At 42.5% G+C, this 19,216-nt stretch overlaps 10 protein-coding genes across 10 annotated transcripts; 4 read left to right on the forward strand and 6 right to left on the reverse strand. All coding sequences in view use genetic code 12, as the record gives it.

The window, feature by feature from the left end:
* Positions 1 to 46: 46 nt before the first annotated feature.
* Positions 47 to 2,497, reverse strand: PMT1 (Dolichyl-phosphate-mannose--protein mannosyltransferase 1; the record flags this gene model as incomplete). The annotated part of the gene is made up of 1 exon (XM_006688035.2): positions 47 to 2,497. One exon carries the CDS (start codon positions 2,495 to 2,497, stop codon positions 47 to 49), a length of 2,451 nt encoding a protein of 816 aa, XP_006688098.1.
* An 851-nt stretch (positions 2,498 to 3,348) lies between these two features.
* On the forward strand, positions 3,349 to 4,216 carry PSN45_000625 (uncharacterized protein; the record flags this gene model as incomplete). The annotated part of the gene is made up of 2 exons (XM_006688036.2): positions 3,349 to 3,377; positions 3,523 to 4,216. The coding sequence occupies 2 exons, from the start codon at positions 3,349 to 3,351 to the stop codon at positions 4,214 to 4,216; spliced, it is 723 nt and encodes a 240-aa protein (XP_006688099.1).
* Positions 4,217 to 4,452: 236 nt separating this feature from the next.
* On the reverse strand, positions 4,453 to 4,878 carry PSN45_000626 (uncharacterized protein; the record flags this gene model as incomplete). Its single annotated transcript, XM_006688037.1, has 1 exon — positions 4,453 to 4,878. One exon carries the CDS (start codon positions 4,876 to 4,878, stop codon positions 4,453 to 4,455), a length of 426 nt encoding a protein of 141 aa, XP_006688100.1.
* A 99-nt stretch (positions 4,879 to 4,977) lies between these two features.
* SMF1_1 (Manganese transporter smf1) lies at positions 4,978 to 6,549 on the reverse strand (the record flags this gene model as incomplete). The annotated part of the gene is made up of 1 exon (XM_006688039.2): positions 4,978 to 6,549. The coding sequence occupies one exon, from the start codon at positions 6,547 to 6,549 to the stop codon at positions 4,978 to 4,980; it is 1,572 nt and encodes a 523-aa protein (XP_006688102.2).
* A 929-nt stretch (positions 6,550 to 7,478) lies between these two features.
* Positions 7,479 to 8,711, forward strand: PDX1 (pyridoxine biosynthesis protein; the record flags this gene model as incomplete). The annotated part of the gene is made up of 1 exon (XM_006688812.1): positions 7,479 to 8,711. One exon carries the CDS (start codon positions 7,479 to 7,481, stop codon positions 8,709 to 8,711), a length of 1,233 nt encoding a protein of 410 aa, XP_006688875.1.
* A 430-nt stretch (positions 8,712 to 9,141) lies between these two features.
* Positions 9,142 to 10,875, forward strand: PSN45_000629 (uncharacterized protein; the record flags this gene model as incomplete). Its single annotated transcript, XM_006688040.2, has 1 exon — positions 9,142 to 10,875. One exon carries the CDS (start codon positions 9,142 to 9,144, stop codon positions 10,873 to 10,875), a length of 1,734 nt encoding a protein of 577 aa, XP_006688103.1.
* Positions 10,876 to 10,989: 114 nt separating this feature from the next.
* Positions 10,990 to 12,567, reverse strand: SSH4 (Rsp5p-dependent ubiquitination, sorting of cargo proteins at the multivesicular body; the record flags this gene model as incomplete). Its single annotated transcript, XM_006688041.2, has 1 exon — positions 10,990 to 12,567. One exon carries the CDS (start codon positions 12,565 to 12,567, stop codon positions 10,990 to 10,992), a length of 1,578 nt encoding a protein of 525 aa, XP_006688104.1.
* A 551-nt stretch (positions 12,568 to 13,118) lies between these two features.
* PSN45_000631 (uncharacterized protein) lies at positions 13,119 to 15,242 on the reverse strand (the record flags this gene model as incomplete). Its single annotated transcript, XM_006688042.2, has 1 exon — positions 13,119 to 15,242. One exon carries the CDS (start codon positions 15,240 to 15,242, stop codon positions 13,119 to 13,121), a length of 2,124 nt encoding a protein of 707 aa, XP_006688105.1.
* Positions 15,243 to 15,614: 372 nt separating this feature from the next.
* On the forward strand, positions 15,615 to 17,177 carry ERG5 (RNA polymerase C-22 sterol desaturase; the record flags this gene model as incomplete). The annotated part of the gene is made up of 1 exon (XM_066157490.1): positions 15,615 to 17,177. The coding sequence occupies one exon, from the start codon at positions 15,615 to 15,617 to the stop codon at positions 17,175 to 17,177; it is 1,563 nt and encodes a 520-aa protein (XP_066013587.1).
* Positions 17,178 to 17,328: 151 nt separating this feature from the next.
* GND1 (phosphogluconate dehydrogenase (decarboxylating) gnd1) lies at positions 17,329 to 19,047 on the reverse strand (the record flags this gene model as incomplete). The annotated part of the gene is made up of 2 exons (XM_006688043.2): positions 17,329 to 18,790; positions 19,034 to 19,047. 2 exons carry the CDS (start codon positions 19,045 to 19,047, stop codon positions 17,329 to 17,331), a joined length of 1,476 nt encoding a protein of 491 aa, XP_006688106.2.
* Positions 19,048 to 19,216: the final 169 nt, after the last annotated feature.

Here is a 19,216-nt window from a genome sequence, read left to right on the forward strand (position 1 = left end):
AAAAGGGAGCGTATATTCTAAACAAGTGTCAGACAGTGGAACTAAACTAATTGGTTTCCGGGTCGGCTTCTGGAGGGGCAAGAGGCTCTTCTTCATTATTTTTCTCGCTGTTTGCTTCCGGGGCCTTTTGAGAAGACGATTCTTCCGAAATCGCCCTCTTCACAACCTCAAGAGGAGTCTCTTTAGGTTCATTGGGCTCAATATTATCATTGGGCAAGGCATCAGCCTTGGAGGTCTTGGTTTGAGTATTGAAGTTGTACTCACTCAAGTTATTGGGGTAGCTGTTACAGTCAAAGTCCCAGGTTCCCACCAACTTGGCAGCTTCACAACGAGACTTAGTCCATTTCTGCCCGTAAATTAAAGGAGAGTAGTTGATGTAGAAGTAGGTGCTGATAGCCATATATGCACCAAAAATCCCGAAAACAACGTACTTCACTCCGGTGGAATGAGTGGCAAAGTAACTGAGTGCAATGTCCAAGAAGTGAGCAGTCGTCAAAATACCAAAGTATAACGCTGGCAAGTAGTGGTGTAAAAACAATTGTCTTCCCATAATAAAGAATGGGAAGTAGTGAAGGAACCATCCCAAAAAGTAGGTGAGCACTTGGTAGTTGAAATTGAAAACATGCTTCTCATCGACCACAACTTTAGCCGCTTGCCATCTTACAATCTGAACAGTCACATACACAGCGAAAGTCAACAATGATAAAGAAGAAGCCCACCAAATAGCAGGATTTCCAAAGAAGTACACATGCTTGGAGTCTTTGACCCAATAGTTAATTCCTCTCAACAACAAAGGCCATTCATGAGGACTTGATTGCCATGGGTGGTGATCGGTCAACCCTGCATTTATCTTCCACATTCTTTTGTGAACTTCAACAAACTTTTCCAAGAACGAAGGTTCTGCGTAGTTCACGATGAGCGAGTGGTTGGAAGGTACCCGATAGTTTTCGTTGGTCTCGATGTGGAAAAATGTCAAAGGTCTAGATCCCAGGCCAGCAGCAGTAACTTCTTGTTGTTCAAATCCCCAACTAGGTAACTTGGCAGAAGCAGCAAATAGATAGTTACCGGACATGGCATGCTTCAATCTGAAAACGGTTGTTAAGGCTTTAACGTAGTATTTGGAAGGAATATCTTTGGTGCTCTTTTGAATTACTTCAACGATCCAATCATCATTGGCATCACCTGCAAATCCTTCATAACCATAACAACTAACTTCCTTTTGCCAGTCTCTTTCACTGACTGGAGGCTTTTCGTCATGTGAGTGTAATCTCTTTCCAGTGTTGAGGTGCTTCAATCTAATCTTCATACCATCATGAAGTGGTTCGAATTCTTCGGTGGTCGTTCTGTTATAGTGTTCAATTACCCATTTGTTGTTGGAATCCAAGTGTGGGTACAAAGTGATTTGTTGTTGCTTGGAACCAGCTGGATAGAAATGGTTGTGAGAGTGTAAGTAACCAGCTTGAGTTTCCACGTGACGTATAGTGACGATTGAACCCAATCCGACATGAGCCTCAATGTCACGAGGAATGGTGTTTCCATTCAAAGTAGTTCTAAAAGCACTTGACATGAAAGCAGCCCCATCGCCTTCGTTAGGCAACAAATTGAAGTGGATATAGAAAAAGGTGATGTACAAGGCAAGTGGAATTCCCAACAACACAGCACCACGGATTGCAAAGTGACTGAGAATTGTTTTAGGTCTCACCGATAAGTCACCGATGATGAACCACAATTGCAACAAGCAGCATACTCCGACCCAGGAAATCGTGAACAAACCAACCCATTTGGAACTCAACGAAAGCCCCAAGGCAATACCACACGCGATCAAGCTCTTGTACCAGGTAAAAGTAAATGGAACCAGGTTCTCAAATCTCTTGTATGAGTACACGGCAGCCGCAATGAAAAATATCAATGGCGAGTCCAATAAAATGTACCTGGAGATGGTAACATTGGCATTCTCAATAATCAACAACCCACTGGTGATAAAACACACAGTGGGTCTACAGCCGCCAGCACGTAAAGTCAAGTAGCACAATAACACAGTTCCGATACCTAAAAGCGCTGGGAAGATTCTCATAAGTTGGAATGGGACACCTTCAGGGTATTCATTACCGATTTTTTCAAAGGAGAAATCACCCTTGAAACCGCCAACCAATGCTACTGCCGCAAAAAGCATCTTGGCCAAGGGAGGATGGACATCCATAAAGTATGTTCCCAAAATGTACTTCTTGGAAAACCCTCCAAAATGAACTTCATCGAAGACGACCGAGTTAGGAAAAGCTAAATCTGCCAATCTGATATTCACAGCAAACACCACCAACGATGCCAACAAAAGGTACTCTTTTGGCAACAACTTTCTGGCTTTTACAACATCTAAGGAAGGAGTGGTGTTGAGAAAGGGTCTTGAAGGCCCATTGGAAAATGATAAATCATCAATGGGATCATCAACAGACACAGTGGCCTTTTGAATGGGGGCCTTAGAAGACTTGGACTTGGCCATTGTTTTTTCAGCAGGAAATGGACAGAGGAACAGTTATGATACGCAAGTGGGCAACAATAGCACAGTACAAACGAATTCAAAGATTACTGGGAAGTCCTAGCTGTGAAAACAGGTGTTCTTTTGTGAAACAAAACCTAATGTATTTTTCAGTGAACGCGTAATTTGGCGGTAGTGGACTTGGCAAGCGACCTGGGTTTGACCCATACACCCACTTCGCAATTATCACGTGATATAGACCCTGCCACGCTTAGCGATTTTGCCCTCCTCGCCTTGTTCTGATAATCAGTTGCATCACCCCAACAACTTATCCCAGAATTACCATCGAACAAACCCCAATTACCTACAAGTCTGGTCAATAACTCATATTATTTCCTGCCAAACTGCCTCCTTAGTGCTATTCCCTGTGAGATAATGAAATTGTCGCCCATTCATGGTATCTCTTTAACTCGTTTGCAGCATAAATCCTGATTACGGCGGTCGCATTTATATCCACTTTGCTACAACAAAAAAATGTACGAACCTCTAAGTGCAGGCAAGCAAAAAAAATAACATAGGTACACCCCTCCTACCTGGGCTATGCCCGTTATATAGACTTACGGTCAACGAATCGCACCGGCTTGTGAGCGATTTCGATCATGGCTCGGATCGTACCATTGTCGCTCCATATTTTGTGGCCCCTGTCTTATCTTGACACCTCCCGATTACACAAAATATTTTTGCGATAAATCAGATCCCTTTTTAACTCTTGATTTTAAACCACTTTTTTTTCCGCTTGGTTATTATCAGTAAGATCAGAAGTTATATTGTCTACATTAACTCACGTGTTTTGTGTGTGTATCTGAGACCTTCAAATGGCTTACTATTACTATAAATTCGAATGGTACGTATACCACCCTTGATGGGTTTGCAATTGAGGCTTGTGTATGGGACTGATACTTGTATTTTGTTTGATTTACCGATCCCTGTCAGCCCAAACCCATATACTTTAACCCATTGGCCCCCTAAAATCCCTACTAACATTACAGGCCGCTCGAAGACTCAGTAGAGTCCGTGCAAGTGACTGGAAACTTTGATAATTGGTCCAGAGCAAACCCTCCATTGGCCAAAGATTCCAATGGGTTTGCGGGCATAATCAAGTTACCAGCGAAACAGAAATTGATCTTTAAGTTTGTCATTAATGGCACCGAGTGGAAGCTTGGTCCTCATTACAAGACTGCTTCGGATGAAAGTGGAATCGAAAACAACTTCATCGATGAAGATGAGTTGAGCTTGTACGAGGAGTTTGAGAAGGAATCTACTGTTGAACCGGAGTCAGCCCTGGAATCCACTGAGTCAGATTCCGGGGGCAAGGAGCACGAAATTCATCAGGTATTGACGGGTGCCTCCTCGTTTGCTGCCGTTTCGATTCCTAGCAACTCTTCGAAGTTTGAGGATTTGGCAGAAGCAGATAGTCCACCAGTCACACCTACAGAGACACCTGTTACAGGCCTGGATCCACGTCCAACGACATCTTCTGCTGTAACCGGTGGAGGTACTGTCATGAACTTGTCTGACTCCAATTCGACTCTTAACAAACCTGATGAATTGAGAATTCCAGGTTCCTATCCGATATCTCCTGTTGCTAAAGGTGGTGATGTTACCAATACCCCTTCAAATACTTCAGGTCGGTTCAAGAAGGATGGGTTAGTTTCTAAGTTCAGGGGTTTGTTCAAGTACTAGGGGTACTTTTGGTTTGTTTCAGGTTTTGATTGGAGAAAGAACACCTTCTCTATTTCGGTTTCCTTGATGTCTGGTATCATAGGTGTTCAATCCTGTGCTTGTTTCTTGATCCAATTTTCAGTTCTATCATTTTACCTTTAATATCTGTATTGTTTTTTGTGTTATTCAATTGTCTCTGGGAAAAGAAGGAATGTTATATATTTTAATACAGATCAATATATGCTTGTTCTCAGAAATCATTTCTTACCGCTCTTCTTCTTTTTCTTCTTTTTATCTTTAGTTTCTGCTGAAGGAGGTACTGCTGGAACAAGGGTATCGAGTTTTTCAGACTCGTCGAACTTCTTATTTGACATGATACTACTCAAACCTGGTACTTTTTGGGCATCGTTGGAAGTAACACCTCGAGGACCCAAGAACGTAATGAGTTTGGAGAGTTCTTTGACTTTGTACGTTTTGTATTTAATAACCTTCCCCAGGCTTGGCTCAAACACCTTAAAGGAAACATAATTGGAAGCGGATTTCTCGCTAGGTTTTTTGGAATTTTTGGTTCTTCTCTCAAGCTTCTTGTGCTCGTTGGCATACGTTATGGACACCCGGGCCGTCGTAGGGTACGCTGCTAGAAGTTTGGCGGTAGAACTTATAAATGTATCGAGAGTGGACATGATTGGAGCTGAACGATTATTTCTCAGCATCGCGAACTTTTTTGTACAAAAAATCTATTCATTATTCTCGTGAAAAAATGCTATAAGAATCAAACTAACTTAAAAGGGCACGTCGTATCCCAAAACCAAACTTCCGATTAAAAACAAGTTAAGAGCAGTTATGAAGCCCCATACTAAGATAGCTCCGACAGTCGTCAAAGGGCCATTGCTCAAATCCTTGTATCCCACTACTTTATTGTCGTACGGGTCTTTACGATTTGTTGGAATGCCAGCCGCATACTCGGGGTGGTTTATGGATCGTAAGTCATTCGTATGTTGTATCAAACTCTCATTTTCTTGGGTGCTGGAGCTGATTTGAAGTGGTTCTTCTTCTTCGAATCCAGCACATGGATGGCTCTTTCGCAAATCTTGCAACTTGATGGCAGGTTCTCTGCTTTTATACCGCATATGATCGTGTTCACTGGTGTGGATGCTGAAATCTTCTTCAGTTTCAATGTCACCTTCATAAGCTGCAGTTATAGGCACTCTCATGATCTCTTTGGAGCAAGTGAACATAATCAATGGTGCAGTTACAAATGGTAATAGCAAAGATAACACCACCTGACTCAAGTTAAGAACATTGGCCAAACCTTCTCTTCCAGTCATCAACACCACCATAAAGCATGGTAAGATGGCCAAGGCTCTAGTAATTAATCTTCTGGCCACTGGAGGCATTGTCCAACTCAAGAACCCTTCAGAAACCATTTGACCAGCAAGAGTACATACAATACCAGCACTTTGACCACTGAACAATAAAGCCAATGCAAACACTACACCTGCTGTCTTAGACAAGTGGGTTGAGAGAAGCTTGTAGATTGTAAACAAATCAGCATTCTCGTAATGTTCATCTTCGTCATCTGACTCGTTTCCATCATGTTCATGTTCATCATCTCTCTTATCATCTTTCTTCTTCAAAGTGGCTCCAGCCACTATCAAAATGGCAGAGTTGACAAACAATGCCACCGTGAACAAGGAAATCACAAGTTCCACAATTGTGTATGACATGGTATCATTGATAGCATGGATGGAAGGTCTGTAGTGGTCCTCCTCTTCCTGTGCATATTTTTGGCGTATGTCTTGAATGCTATCCTCAGGAAACTCATCCCCTTCGCCTTCAATTTCATGGACATCTGAAACCTCACCCTCTGACGATGGTATAGTGTACCCATTTCTATTGTCGTAGTCTTTAAGACGGGATTGAACAAGGCCTGATCCCAAGTACAATGAATGAGGCATCACGGTTGCTCCCAAGATGGCTAAACTCAAAAACAATCCGTTTCCTCCCTCTCTATCACTCAAATCGATCACCTTCTCGTTGGGTAAAAACCCTTTGAACACATCTCCAAGGTCAAAATCAATACTTTTATCATGGCTCACCTGGTATAATTCGATACCGAAGCATATCACAGTAGCAGTCACAAGAACTGAGACAAACATCTCAAAGATTCTTACGAAAAGAAGGGGGCCGTTTGGGCGGTAGGCCATCAACACCACCAACACATCTATAATGGTGATAAGTACACCCACCACAAGTGGTAAGTTGAACAAGATGTTGAGAGCAATGGCCGTCCCCACCACTTCGGCCAAATCAGTAGCAATAATGGCGATTTCAGCCATCACATACACTAACATGTTGATACGGTGGTTCAAGTGGATGCGGCAGTTGGTGGCAAGATCAAGACCGGTCACACAACCAAGTCGTGCCAGAAGAATCTGGAGGAATATAGCCAAACAATTCAGAAGAAGTATCAGAAACAAAAGCTTATACTGATATACTGAGCCTGCTGCCACTGCAGTCGAGTAGTTACCGGGATCCATATATGCCACCGAAACCATGAGACCTGGTCCGATAAAACGCAGGTACTTTTTTAGGATTACTATGATCCTTCTCATATTGTTCAAATGTCTTGTTGAAGGTGGCTAATTTTGTTGTTAGCAGTGTGTAACTTCGAATGTTGTACCTTTGGTACGTTATTTAAGGAATAGGGTGAAACAGTAAAGTTTTTAACGAATATGTTGCGCCTCAAAGTAGCTAATGTCACCTGTCGTGTAAACAACTTAGCACTTTGCACTAAAAATGGAAACAGAAGAACACTTAATACTGCTGCTTGTAAGCTAGGGCGTGAGTGTTGAACGACGTGTGTTAGATTAGTTTTGGTATCTACCAGGTTCTAGTGGATAACAGTGAAGGAAACTTTGTGTATGGCTGAATCTAGAGATACATTCTAAGAAGTTTTTTTTCTGTGCCCAAGCGCGCCCCGGCGATCGGGGAAGAGGAAGGCTATCACGAGGACAATAACGGTTAGCTCCTGGGAATATGGGTGTATGGGTCAAACATTGAAAGAGCACCTCCCGGCGTCCGACAATTGTCCATCAGCAGATCCAGAAATACATGAGACTCAGAATACCAAGGTTTTTGTCACGTAATTACGTAAGCTCTAGACTCCAGAGCCCACAGGTCTGTCTTTGCCCCGGAAAGTGCGCGCCCGAAGTCGCAAACTCTTCCCATACAAATCGGTCAAATATCCCCGTCCCAACAACAGCTCACAAATTCATTCGCCATGTTAAGGACAACCGCTAGCCACAGCATTCGGGCAGCCAAAAGCCAATTCCATACGTCGGCTCGAATCGCTGCCGCCTCCATCTTCCGCATGCCTGCCATGTCTCCCACCATGACGGAAGGTGGCATCACCGCCTGGAAAGTCAAGCCCGGCGAATCTTTCGCTGCTGGAGATGTTTTAATTGAAATTGAAACTGATAAGGCCACAATCGATGTGGAAGCCCAGGACGATGGAATTTTGTGGGAGATTCTTGCTAACAACGGTGACTCCGGGATCCCAGTGGGGAAGCCTATTGCCTATTTGGCAGAACCTAATGACGACTTGGCTACTCTTGAAAAACCACCTGCGGAGGAAGAACCCACCAGAGAAGCAATAACCCCCGAGGCCTCCAAGCCTTCTCCCTCTAAGCTGGAACCAGCTCCCGCCAAGTCAGCCCCAGTACCTTCGTCTGGTTCTGTAATCACTAAAGCCAACCCCAACCAAAAGCTCTTCCCATCGGTTGAACTATTGCTCCACAAACACCATATTTCTCCTGAAGATGCCTTCGCTAAGATAGAGGCCTCGGGACCTAACGGTCGTCTTTTGAAGGGAGATGTGTTGGCGTACTTGGGAGAAATCCAAAAAGACTCGGTGGTATCGGTCGCCAACTTCATCCATGAGAAACAACACTTGGACTTGTCAAACATCGTGTTGAAAGAACCTGAAGCTTCCAAACCCGCTGAAAAGGCTGCTGATAAGCCCGCAGAGCCTGTCAAGCCAAAGAACATCTTGACATTGAAAGTATCTGCTCCTTTAGATGTGCCAAACGATCAATTCCGTTATGCATTTGAAAACTCCATTCATAGCGCTATCACCAGGACGTATGCCGCTCGGTTCCCCGAATTCGCCACGTCTCCTTCAGGTCTGTCCATCATACTGAATGCAGACGACATTTTCGACGACTTATTGGCTGCTCCTCCCACCAAATCGAGATTCCAGGTCTACGACATCTCCTACAAATTCCCAACCTCAAACCTCAACAGGTTGTTTGCACCAATTGACGCTTTCGATGACTTAATGTCTACTCCAGGCAAAGAGGTGAACTCCGGCTCCGGCTCAGGCTCCGGCGTGGTTGATGTCGAGTTCAAGGTGAAGTTTGACGACAAATTGACTGATTCAGTGGAGTTCGTCGAGTACTTCCAAAACAGCTTATTGGAACAAATTCCCAGCAAAAGCTTAAACGTGGTTGAGTGAATAGAATAGAATAAAATACACAAACATTGCTGGCCTATGAACCTGGTAGTTTTTCTCTAGTCCATGTAAGTATTATGTATCCCACTGCTCATACCTAAAATCGTCCAATATTGTTTACGCGATCTTCGTTAGGATTATTATACAAGGTTTAAATAAAAATAAATGCCTTGTCTGTCTCATAAAAAAAAATCCGTTTTTTTTTCTTTATTTTTGAAGACTTATCACTTCTATCTCAAATCTTTTCATCTTTTAAGCCCACCCCCTTGTACGACTCCACGTTCCTCCGTGGTATCCCCAATCAATTCTTCCTCCACTCAATTTGATTTCAACCCTGCAATTTCATCCCGCTACTTCCAGTTGGAGTCTTCTATCCCTCCTAAAAATAAAAAAATAACAACTATAGATCACTTTCCTTCTAGAAGCCTGAACCATGTACAACCCGTACCCAAGTTATCCTGTGGCACAGCAGGACCGCAAGAACGTCAATGTTAACGCCGTCAACATGAACGCCATGGGTGCTATCAACTCCATTAGTGGCTCGTCACCCAAACTCTACAATGGTAACGGTATGGTAACAAACATGCCTCCATCCTCAACTGTTGCCTCGAATGCCTCGATGTCTGGCATGGGGCATATGGTTCAACCAGCGGTCGGAGGTCCTTCTTCCTCTGGTGCTGCCAGCGGTGCCACCTCCACTACCCGTAACTACTCCAATTATCCACAACCACAAAATACCAGGATAATAAGTAACCCACCCGTCACCGCCAGCGTCACTGGCCACCACTTGGGAATGCCTCCTCGTAATTACTATCAGCAGCAGCAACAGCAGTCTCCCCAAACACAAACAGCCTCTCAACAGCCGCAAATGAATTATCAACAGCAGCAACAACAACAGCAGATGAGCCAGTACCAGAATCAAAATCGCCAGTACCCAGCGCTGACCATATATGATGCTAACTTCCTCCAAATGTATCCACAGCAGCAGTATCAACAACAACAACAACAATACCAGCAGCTTCTTCAGGTTCAATACCCCAACCAATATGGTAGCCAATTCAACCAACAGCAGATGCAACATATGCCCCAACAAATCCGCAATTCGCCGCAGCAGCCCCAGCAGCCCCAGCAGCTTCAGTCCCATCCCCAGCATCAGAGCCAAACTCGTTACCTCGAGCAACTTAAACAGCAGGCGGCTCCTCAGACCTATTCGATGCAATCCATTGGTTATGAAGATGATCATCACTTGGATGGCTACCATCAAGACCTAGACTTGAAACCACGGCAACAACCTCAAGTCCAATTAGTTCAGACGCAGACCCAACCTCAACTTCCAGGAACTCAACAACATCTTCTGCACCAGCATCTTCAACAGCAACAGAACCATCTCCAACAGCAACAGAACCTGTTTCAACAGCATCTACAACAGCAACCACTCCATCAGCAAGTCCAGCCTCTGCACCTCCAAGTCCATGGCCAACAACAACATCACCAGACCCAACCTCAAGCGGTGACCCACGATCAATACCTCCATAAGCTGCCTCAACAGCTCTCTAATGGCCCTTCAAAGCTTTCCAAGCACATAAGTCCAGTAGGTGTCGAGCTGGTATCTTCCAAAATCACATCAGCCTCTGGATCTACTCCCCCAACCTCTGCCTCTTCGGGAGCAGTAGCCGGCCCCGATCAGCCGATTCGTAAGAGAGGAAGAAAACCAAAGAACCAAAGTCTTGAAGCAACAAACCCCACCTTCCATCAGTTTGATAACCCACCACCTGTTCCTGCGGAAAAGAGAAAGAGAGGTCGTCCAAAGCTTTTAATCCTCGATCCTACTTTAAACAGCTACATCGACTCATCGCATCCCAACTATAAGGCGTTGAGGACGCAAATGAAACGTGAAGACGGACCAGTGCTTTCCAGTTATGTAGATAAGCTGCAATCGGCTTACCTTTTGAGAGAGTATGATGCCTCGGAAGCTTCGAAGCTTTTGCAAAAGAAGGATAAGCGTGGCAGACCCCGAAAATTCGCTGTGGAAGAAACAGGAATTACGGTCAAAGGTGTTAGAATTGGAGGTATGAAACACAAACGAAAAAAGTCAGTTACCAATCCCGTGCCAAATCAAATGAAGAGACCAAGAGGTAGACCCAGAAAAATCGATACTGGGTTCTAAGAGCAAAGAAATAAGAGAAGAATCCTCTTGACTCTAAAGGAATAATACCCCTTGTATAATTAGTGTAGCATGTATAAATTATATTATTACTATTGGTTAATATATCACCCTTCACTACTTCCGGTGTGACTTTTTCAGCTTTTTCTTCTTTTTGTTCTTCACATTGTTACTTCTATTTTGGGTATGACTATGCGAACTTCCTTCTAGTTGTGGGTTGGCTATCTCCTGTGATGATGCTATGCCTGTGGGGGTACCTTCCCAGGACGAGTTCAACACTCGCGATGAGCTTATATCTTCGGAAGATTTCAGGTTTTCTTTGCTGCTGCCGTAGTTAGGAGACTTGGCTAACAAAGGGGAAGTCTCTAAAAGAGGAGACCTTTCTGCGTCAGACTGTTGGCTGGAATCTGATTCAAATGTTATATTCTGCTCATACAATCTCTCTCTCAAATCCATGATTTCCTCAGGCTCATGCGTGATCTTGGACTTGCATTCAGCATCATCCTTCTCATCAAAATCGTTAATATTTCCATGTTTGGAAGATGAAGCAATGAGATTACGAGACCGACCAAAGAAATCGAGTTCATCTTCAGGATATTTTGGAGGAAGCTCATCACCCTTGTCCAAGAGTTGATCTCCTCTTAGGCTTGACGAGGTCCCATACTGAGGTAATGATGCAAGTCCTCTATCTCCTCTGATTCTTTTGTAGTCACTAGTAGAAATGAATCCGTATTTCTTGACGTTGGCTTCGATCCAAACAAATCCTAATTGCCCCAAATTCACCTGGAACTTGGCATTAGTCAGAAAACATCCGATTGCTGGGTACATATCCACAAACAAACCTTTCATTACGTCCATCAACTTTTTCCCGTTTCGGGTTATGAAGACGGTTCCAGTCAAGACGTGGTAGCCAAATCCAACAATATCACTCTGTAATAATGGAGGAAGTACCAATGCATTATAAAAGCTCTGTTCTCCCCAATGTTGCTGTAGAGGGGTAGGGAACGGCTTATTTATCTTCAAGTTACCTGTACTTTCGTACGCTATGGAAAAATTGTTGTAACCCGGTAATCTAAAACCTGCTGGATATGGTTTCGTCACGAGACCTATGGAAAAATGTGCATTAGGATTACCAGCGTTGGAGTATTCAAACACTTTGGTTTCAAAGTATATGCAATCGGAGAAGGATCTGTTTTTTACAGGCAAGCTGTAATTCAATACACTTGTGGCAGTGGAGTACGGGGAGTTGTTATCAAGAAAGTTGATCTCGGTTTTATCTTCAACAATGTATCGAGGTTGTAAACTATCAGCATCTTGTTCAAATTCAAATGCATTTACACCTCTCTCCTTGATTATGATCTCATCCTCTCTTGAGATCGATCTTCCTCTAGTGTTATGAAATTCAGGTGGATTATCTCGTGTAAACTGCTCTCCTCTAAGGAAAGAAGACTGTTCTTCAGGTGAAAGTCTTTTGAAATCATACTCTTCGGACAATCCTACCAATGCCTCTTCGTCATTCAAGAACTCTGTGGGTAAGTTAGTGTTATCAACAATGATATTGCCGACTCTAACGTATCCTCTGGTTGAATCAGCACCAGCACACTTGTATATAACAATAACTGCTATCAAAAGTGCACAGAACGAACATACCAAAAACACAACCAAGAGAGTCGTTGGAGTACTTGCATCTGACATGATGAAGTTAGTCAATACGGGTTTTTGTTCGTGGGGTAAGGTGTAAAACAATTGAGATTTTTAGACACTGAGTTCAGCAGTTCCTTATTTTTCTTGATAATGGTTGCGACATCAAGTAGCCACTTAACGATGTTCAAAAGAATTGAAGTCTGTTTAAGAGAAGGTGATGAGTATCATGATAAGGATATTATTGTGTACGGATCATGTACAAAGGACTTGTGAAGTCGAAAGCAAAAGAGTTTGCTGGTAATCTGATTTTATAGAGTACATATGCTGTGATGCCACATTAAGCCACAAGGGTTTACAACCTGAGATGGGCAATTGAAGCAAATACTTCCTTTTCTTCCCTATATAGTTCCATATCTATAGTTATCCATACCTCTTGACTCTCGTACTTTTTCACTATTGTTTATATGATGTATACGATGTGACAAAATTCCCTCTATGTGATGTATCATACTATATGATTATAATGTTGACTACACATTTATATACATCTGATGCTTCTTACGTCAAATTGTCTCGTCTTCTGGTATTATTCTGTTCACTTCCTACACCTTCCGATCGTTGACTTTACTAAGTTTCATAAGCGATCGAGCTCCATCTCGCACCATGGGTGAATAATGCTTATCCAATAACACATTTTCCCAAAGAGTAGCGGCTGATGAGTTACATCTTTCTAACTCCACCTCTCTCTGTATTTCAATTCCAAGCTGGTATGAACCTTCGCCACTGATTCTCTCTTCTGTGTTCCATAAGCCTTTCAAACTCTCACCATACTTATTGACAAGCTTTCCAATGAACTTGAGGGTAGCCAAAGACGTCTTTTCTGGTGTATGAAGGATAGATAAGTAGAGCCGTTTAGTAAAACTCACGCTTCTTGATACACTTCCATTTCTAGACCGGAAAAAAATTGAGTCAAGACAATTAAGAAGCAACTCTGACTTCGTCGAAACGTTCACAGATGGCTTCTCAAGATTCTCAGAGTTTGACAATGGGTCCAATAGTCTTAAAGACTTGGAACTAAACTCGAGCTCACAGTCCAATGCCAAATCAGATAAAATAAGGTACATGGTTGAAACAAACCGGGACAAATCTATAGATATAGGCAATTTACCGACTGTAAGATGATTTAATGTAAGTTGGAAAGACGTCATGATACAAAGCAAGATGGTTCTTATTTGTCTTGAATCGAAGAGACCACATTCGCCTTCTTCGTATATTTCGTCTGCATCGTCTTCGTTGGTCAAAGAATTGCTACTCACAATATCCGTCATTATTTCCCGTAAAACTTCCAAAAAATCACCCAACAAGTCAAAATTGGCCATTTTCCCAAATTTAGATAACCCTTCAAGCACAGCTGCCATTAAGAGACCTGCGTCATTCTTTTCATCCACTGAGGAGGCACCTACCTTTAAGATCTCCAAATATAACTTCAATAACCTCTGCAAAATCTTCGCCTGGAACTTTTCTCTTTCTTCAGCGGTAATGGTCTGTTTAGCCTTTTCCAATTCTTCCTCAATTTCCTTCATTTCCTTCCTAGATTTTCGTTGCTTCTTAGACAAATGAACCCTGTCCTTCTTCTTGAGCTTTGGAGCCGACCTTCTGCCTCCCTCCGAAGGGTTGTAATCATCCAATACTGATAATGATAAAAAGATATTGAGCACCGACTCATCGACTCTATACTTCTTTTCAGTAATTGTTTTACATAAGATATTAGTCAAATCGTGAGATAATTCTCCGTGTTCTTTATCTTCAGCAAGTAACAGTTCCAATAACCTGATGCACTTGGTAAAAACTCTGTGGTCTTCTATATCTTGTGGCTTCTTGTTCAATCTCTTGACAATAATTGTCAATAACTCGTTACGGTTGTTGAAAAACTTCAAGGCCGAAGAAGCCATTTCACAGCAGACTTTCAATGCTAACTGTCCAAGCTTCACTTGATTTTCTGTGATATTCTTATTATTCATGGAGTTCAGCCTAGTGATCCTTCCTAAGTCACCTAAATGGTCAACGAACAATTTATAATTGTATATCAACGATTGTTCAAATTGTCTCAACCTGGCAACTTCCTTACTGACCTTTTCTCTCTTCTCTGCATCCGTCAATTGTCGAATTTTATACCCAGGTGCCAAACTCTTGAACACAGGAACCAACGAAATGATAGCCAATTGACTAACCACAAAGTTCTTCGATTTAGACATTTTTCTGAGTCTCGTCAAGCAGGCAGTATTTTCTTCTGGGTCCTCCATTAACCGAGCTGCCAACTCTGCTACTTCCTCCTTGATCTTAACCAATCTTTCCCGTGGTGAAAGACTCGAGTCGTTAAATTCATCTTCACTTTCTTCCTTTTCCTCAGGTTGTGCTGGAGCTTGTAACTCTTGCTCTTCGTCATCAGATTCAGGAACTGTTTGCTCTCTTTGCGTTCTTTCCACTGTACCATCCAGTCGCTTGATTGGCAAACCTTCCACTACGTCTTTGTGTTTAGCTGATCTGGGCTTTAATTCATAGCTCTGCTCGGCCGTTTCCCAATCTGCCTCTTGATCTATGTCTAAATCAGGACCTTGATGCACACTTTCAGAGAAGACTCCATTGTCTAGTTGAGAATCTGCATCTTGTTTGAGCTTCTTTCTCCGGTCGTCACTGGTTTTGGATTTAGTCTTCCTCTTCCCCATACTGTGATGAGTAAAAAAACTTCATCTCATCGCGAAATATAGGTCTGCGAGCACAGTCTCTGGGCCCGATACTACCGCGATATGGTGCCAACTCGGACCTATAGAAGGTCGTGGGGAGCCGGGGTCTACCGCGAAAATATTCTGGCGCGCGATCATCGGCCAGCCCTCGGAGTGGGGCTGGGGCCTGCAGTGCGCCCTCCCAGTAAATAGTTCCTCCGAGATGTGCACGACCACTAAACGATCGTACAAAATCGGCATACGAGGAACGAGTTGGTCGTTCGCGAAGCCTTAGTTAGCTAACAAAGCTTTCAAAAATCCTTTATCTGTTTCCTCTTCGCTAGCATTTTGCCTGATTTCTAATTAGCCTCCATCATGAGTGTTAATGCTACTAGCGCTATTGGAGATGAGCTCTCTGTTATCAATGCAAAGTTTTTGTGGACTTCAGCCACCGACTACTTCGCTCAAGTTTCCACTTTGCAGTGGATCGTTACAACCCTTGTTTTGCTTTTGACTTTCGAGCAGGTTAACTATCTTATGAAAAAAGGAAGTATTGCTGGCCCAGCTTTAAAGATATGGCCCATTATTGGTCCGTTCTTAGAGTCATTAGACCCTAAATTTGATGAATACAAGGCAAAATGGGACTCTGGTGATTTGTCTTGTGTAGCTGTTTTCCATAAATTTGTGGTTATTGCTTCTACCAGGGAATTATCAAGAAAGATCTTGAGCTCTCCAAAGTACCTCAAACCGTGTTTGGTGGATGTGGCTATTAAGATTTTAAGACCTTCCAACTGGGTCTTCTTGGATGGACAAGCTCATGTTGATTACAGAAAATCCTTGAATGGGTTGTTTACTACCAAGGCATTGGAGGACTATATTCCAATCCAAGAAAAGTATATGGAACGTTACTTGAGTCAATACGTAGAATACGAAGGTGCAAGACAATTTTTCCCTGAATTCAGAGAATTATTGTGTGCTTTGTCGTTGAGAACGTTCTGTGGTGATTACATTAATGATGAACAAATTAAAATGATCGCTGACAACTATTTCAAAATCACTTCTGCTTTGGAGTTGGTCAACTTCCCTATCATCATTCCCTACACTAAAACTTGGTACGGTAAAAAGATTGCCGACGACACCATGAAGATTTTTGAAAAGTGTGCTGATAAAGCCAAAATTGATATTATTGAAAACAATCGTAAACCTCTGTCCTTAATGGAAAAGTGGATTTTTTCAATGAAAGAAGCTAAGAGTGGTGACCAGTCTAATGAAGAGACTAAATTGTTGAGTAGAGACTTCACTTCGAGAGAAATCTCTGAAGCTATTTTCACGTTTTTGTTTGCTTCCCAAGATGCCTCGTCTTCTTTGGCTTGTTGGTTATTCCAAATTGTTGCTGATAGACCAGATGTTGCTCAAAAGATTAGAGAAGAGCAATTAAAGGTCAGAAACAACGATTTGAGCGCTAGATTGGACTTGGATCTCATTGGACAAATGAACTACACTAGTAACGTTGTTAAGGAATGTCTTAGATACAGACCACCCGTTCTCATGGTTCCATACTTAGCTAAAGAAAACTTCCCAATCACAAAAGACTACACTGTTCCAAAGGGCTCGATGATTATTCCATCGTTTTACCCAGCCTTACACGATCCAGAAGTCTACCCTGATCCAGATGAATTCATCCCTGATAGATGGTACAATGCTACTGATGAGATGACTAAACGTAACTGGTTGGTGTTTGGATACGGTTCTCATGCATGCATTGGTAAGAACTATGTATTGACATTATTCACTGGTATGTTGGGTAAGTTTTTGTTGTATGCTGATTTGATTCACCACAAGACTGAATTGTCAGAGGAGATAAAAGTTTTCGCAACCATTTTTCCAAAGGATGATTTAATCTTGGAATGGAAAAAGAGAGACCCATTGCAAGTCTAATTAAGACCAGGTCGAATAAGTTTGTTACTGTTATAGATATTTATTTTTCGTCATCAATGAAATTGTTTTCCCCATATTGACAAGTTATTTTGGTTTGTTTATTAGTTTGTGATTTACCTAAAAAGAGAGATTCTTGCACTTGGCTACACGTTTAAGCGTCGTAAGTAGAAGCAGAGATGTTACCACCTCTACCAGTCCAGTTAACGTGGATCCATTCGTCCTTCTTCAAGAAGTCGTTTTCCTTACCTGGCAAAACCTTGAAGGTGTGAGCACCGAAGTAATCTCTTTGAGCTTGCAACAAGTTAGCTGGTAAAGTTTCAGATCTGTAACCATCGTAGAAAGACAAAGCAGTGGTGAAAGCTGGAACTGGAACACCAGAAGTAACAGCCTTACCAATGGTTGCTCTCCATCCAGATTGGGCCTTGGTGATAGCCTTGTTAAAGAATGGATGGAACAACAAGTTTTCTAAGTCTGGGTTTTCTCTGAAAGCAGAAGTGATTTCACCTAAGAAAACAGATCTGATAATACATCCACCTCTCCACATCAAAGCGATGGCTGGGTTGTTCAATTTCCAGCCGTATTCTCTAGCTGCTTCTCTGATCAACATGAAACCTTGGGCGTAAGAGATAATCTTGGAAGCGTACAAAGCTTGTTCCAAGTCATCAACAAACTGTTGCTTGTCGGTGATAGTGATTGGAGATGGACCGGTTAACTTCTTGGAAGCAGTGATTCTTTCATCCTTCAAGGCAGAAAGACATCTAGAGAAAACGGCTTCACCAATTAAAGTGACTGGCATTCCCAAATCCAAAGCGTTGATGGCAGTCCATTTACCGGTACCCTTTTGACCAGCAGTGTCCAAGATCTTTTCCAACAATGGGGTGTTATCAGTTGGGTCATTAAAGTACAAAATGTCTCTTGTAATTTCGATCAAGAAAGAGTCCAAAACACCCTTGTTCCATTTGGCCAAAACATCACCCATTTCTTTATTAGTGAAACCACCGACTCTCTTCATCAAGTCATAAGCTTCACAAATCAATTGCATATCACCATATTCGATACCGTTGTGGACCATCTTCACGTAATGACCTGCACCGGCGTCACCAACCCAGTCACAACATGGTTCACCGTCGGATTTAGCAGCAATACTTTGGAAAATTTCCTTGATATGAGGCCAAGCATCCTTGTGACCACCTGGCATCAAAGATGGACCATATCTAGCCCCTTCTTCACCACCGGAAACACCAGAACCAACGAACAAGATACCCTTTTCGTTCAATTCAGTGTATCTTCTGTTGGAGTCTGGGAAGTGAGAGTTACCACCGTCAATGATGATGTCTCCCTTTTCCAAGTGTGGCAACAATTGCTCAATAAAAGCATCGACTGGCTTACCAGCCTTGACCAACAAGATAATTCTTCTTGGCCTCTTCAAGTTGGCGCATAACTCTTCAATAGAGTGAGCACCAATGATAGACTTACCCTTGGCTTCGTTATCCAAGAATTCATCGACCTTAGAGACAGTTCTGTTGTAGGCCACGACAGTGAAACCGTGGTCAGCAGCATTTAAAATCAAGTTTTGACCCATGACGGCCAAACCAATCAAACCAATATCACCACTAGCAACAATGTTAGTACGACTATTATTACCACTCACATGTGAGTTAACAAGTTGAAGGCGATCCATTGAAAATGATGTATCCCCAAAAAAAAACTGGGGAGAATCGTGGATTTATGAGAGCGCCGGAACGGAGCAATATATATGAGCGGTGAAAAATTTCACATTCGATTCCACCATACACATCCACGGTTCAAATCTAGTTCCAAGGTCAACCTATGAGATTGTGGATTCTAATACATACGTTGGAGCAGACATGTTATAGAATTGATACTATTAGTTAACACAAATATATAAACAGCAAAAAAGCGAGTTTGTGTTCAATAAAATCCAGGCAATTTTGTTGGATATTGGAGGTTATTTAAACCAATTTTTTTTCGGCCGCGAAACGACCCAACGAGACCTGATTTCGGCGAAGGTAATATTT

The sequence above is a fragment of the Yamadazyma tenuis genome, chromosome 1, assembly GCF_029203305.1.
Source record: "Yamadazyma tenuis chromosome 1, complete sequence".
In the NCBI taxonomy this organism is placed as follows: domain Eukaryota; kingdom Fungi; phylum Ascomycota; class Pichiomycetes; order Serinales; family Debaryomycetaceae; genus Yamadazyma; species Yamadazyma tenuis.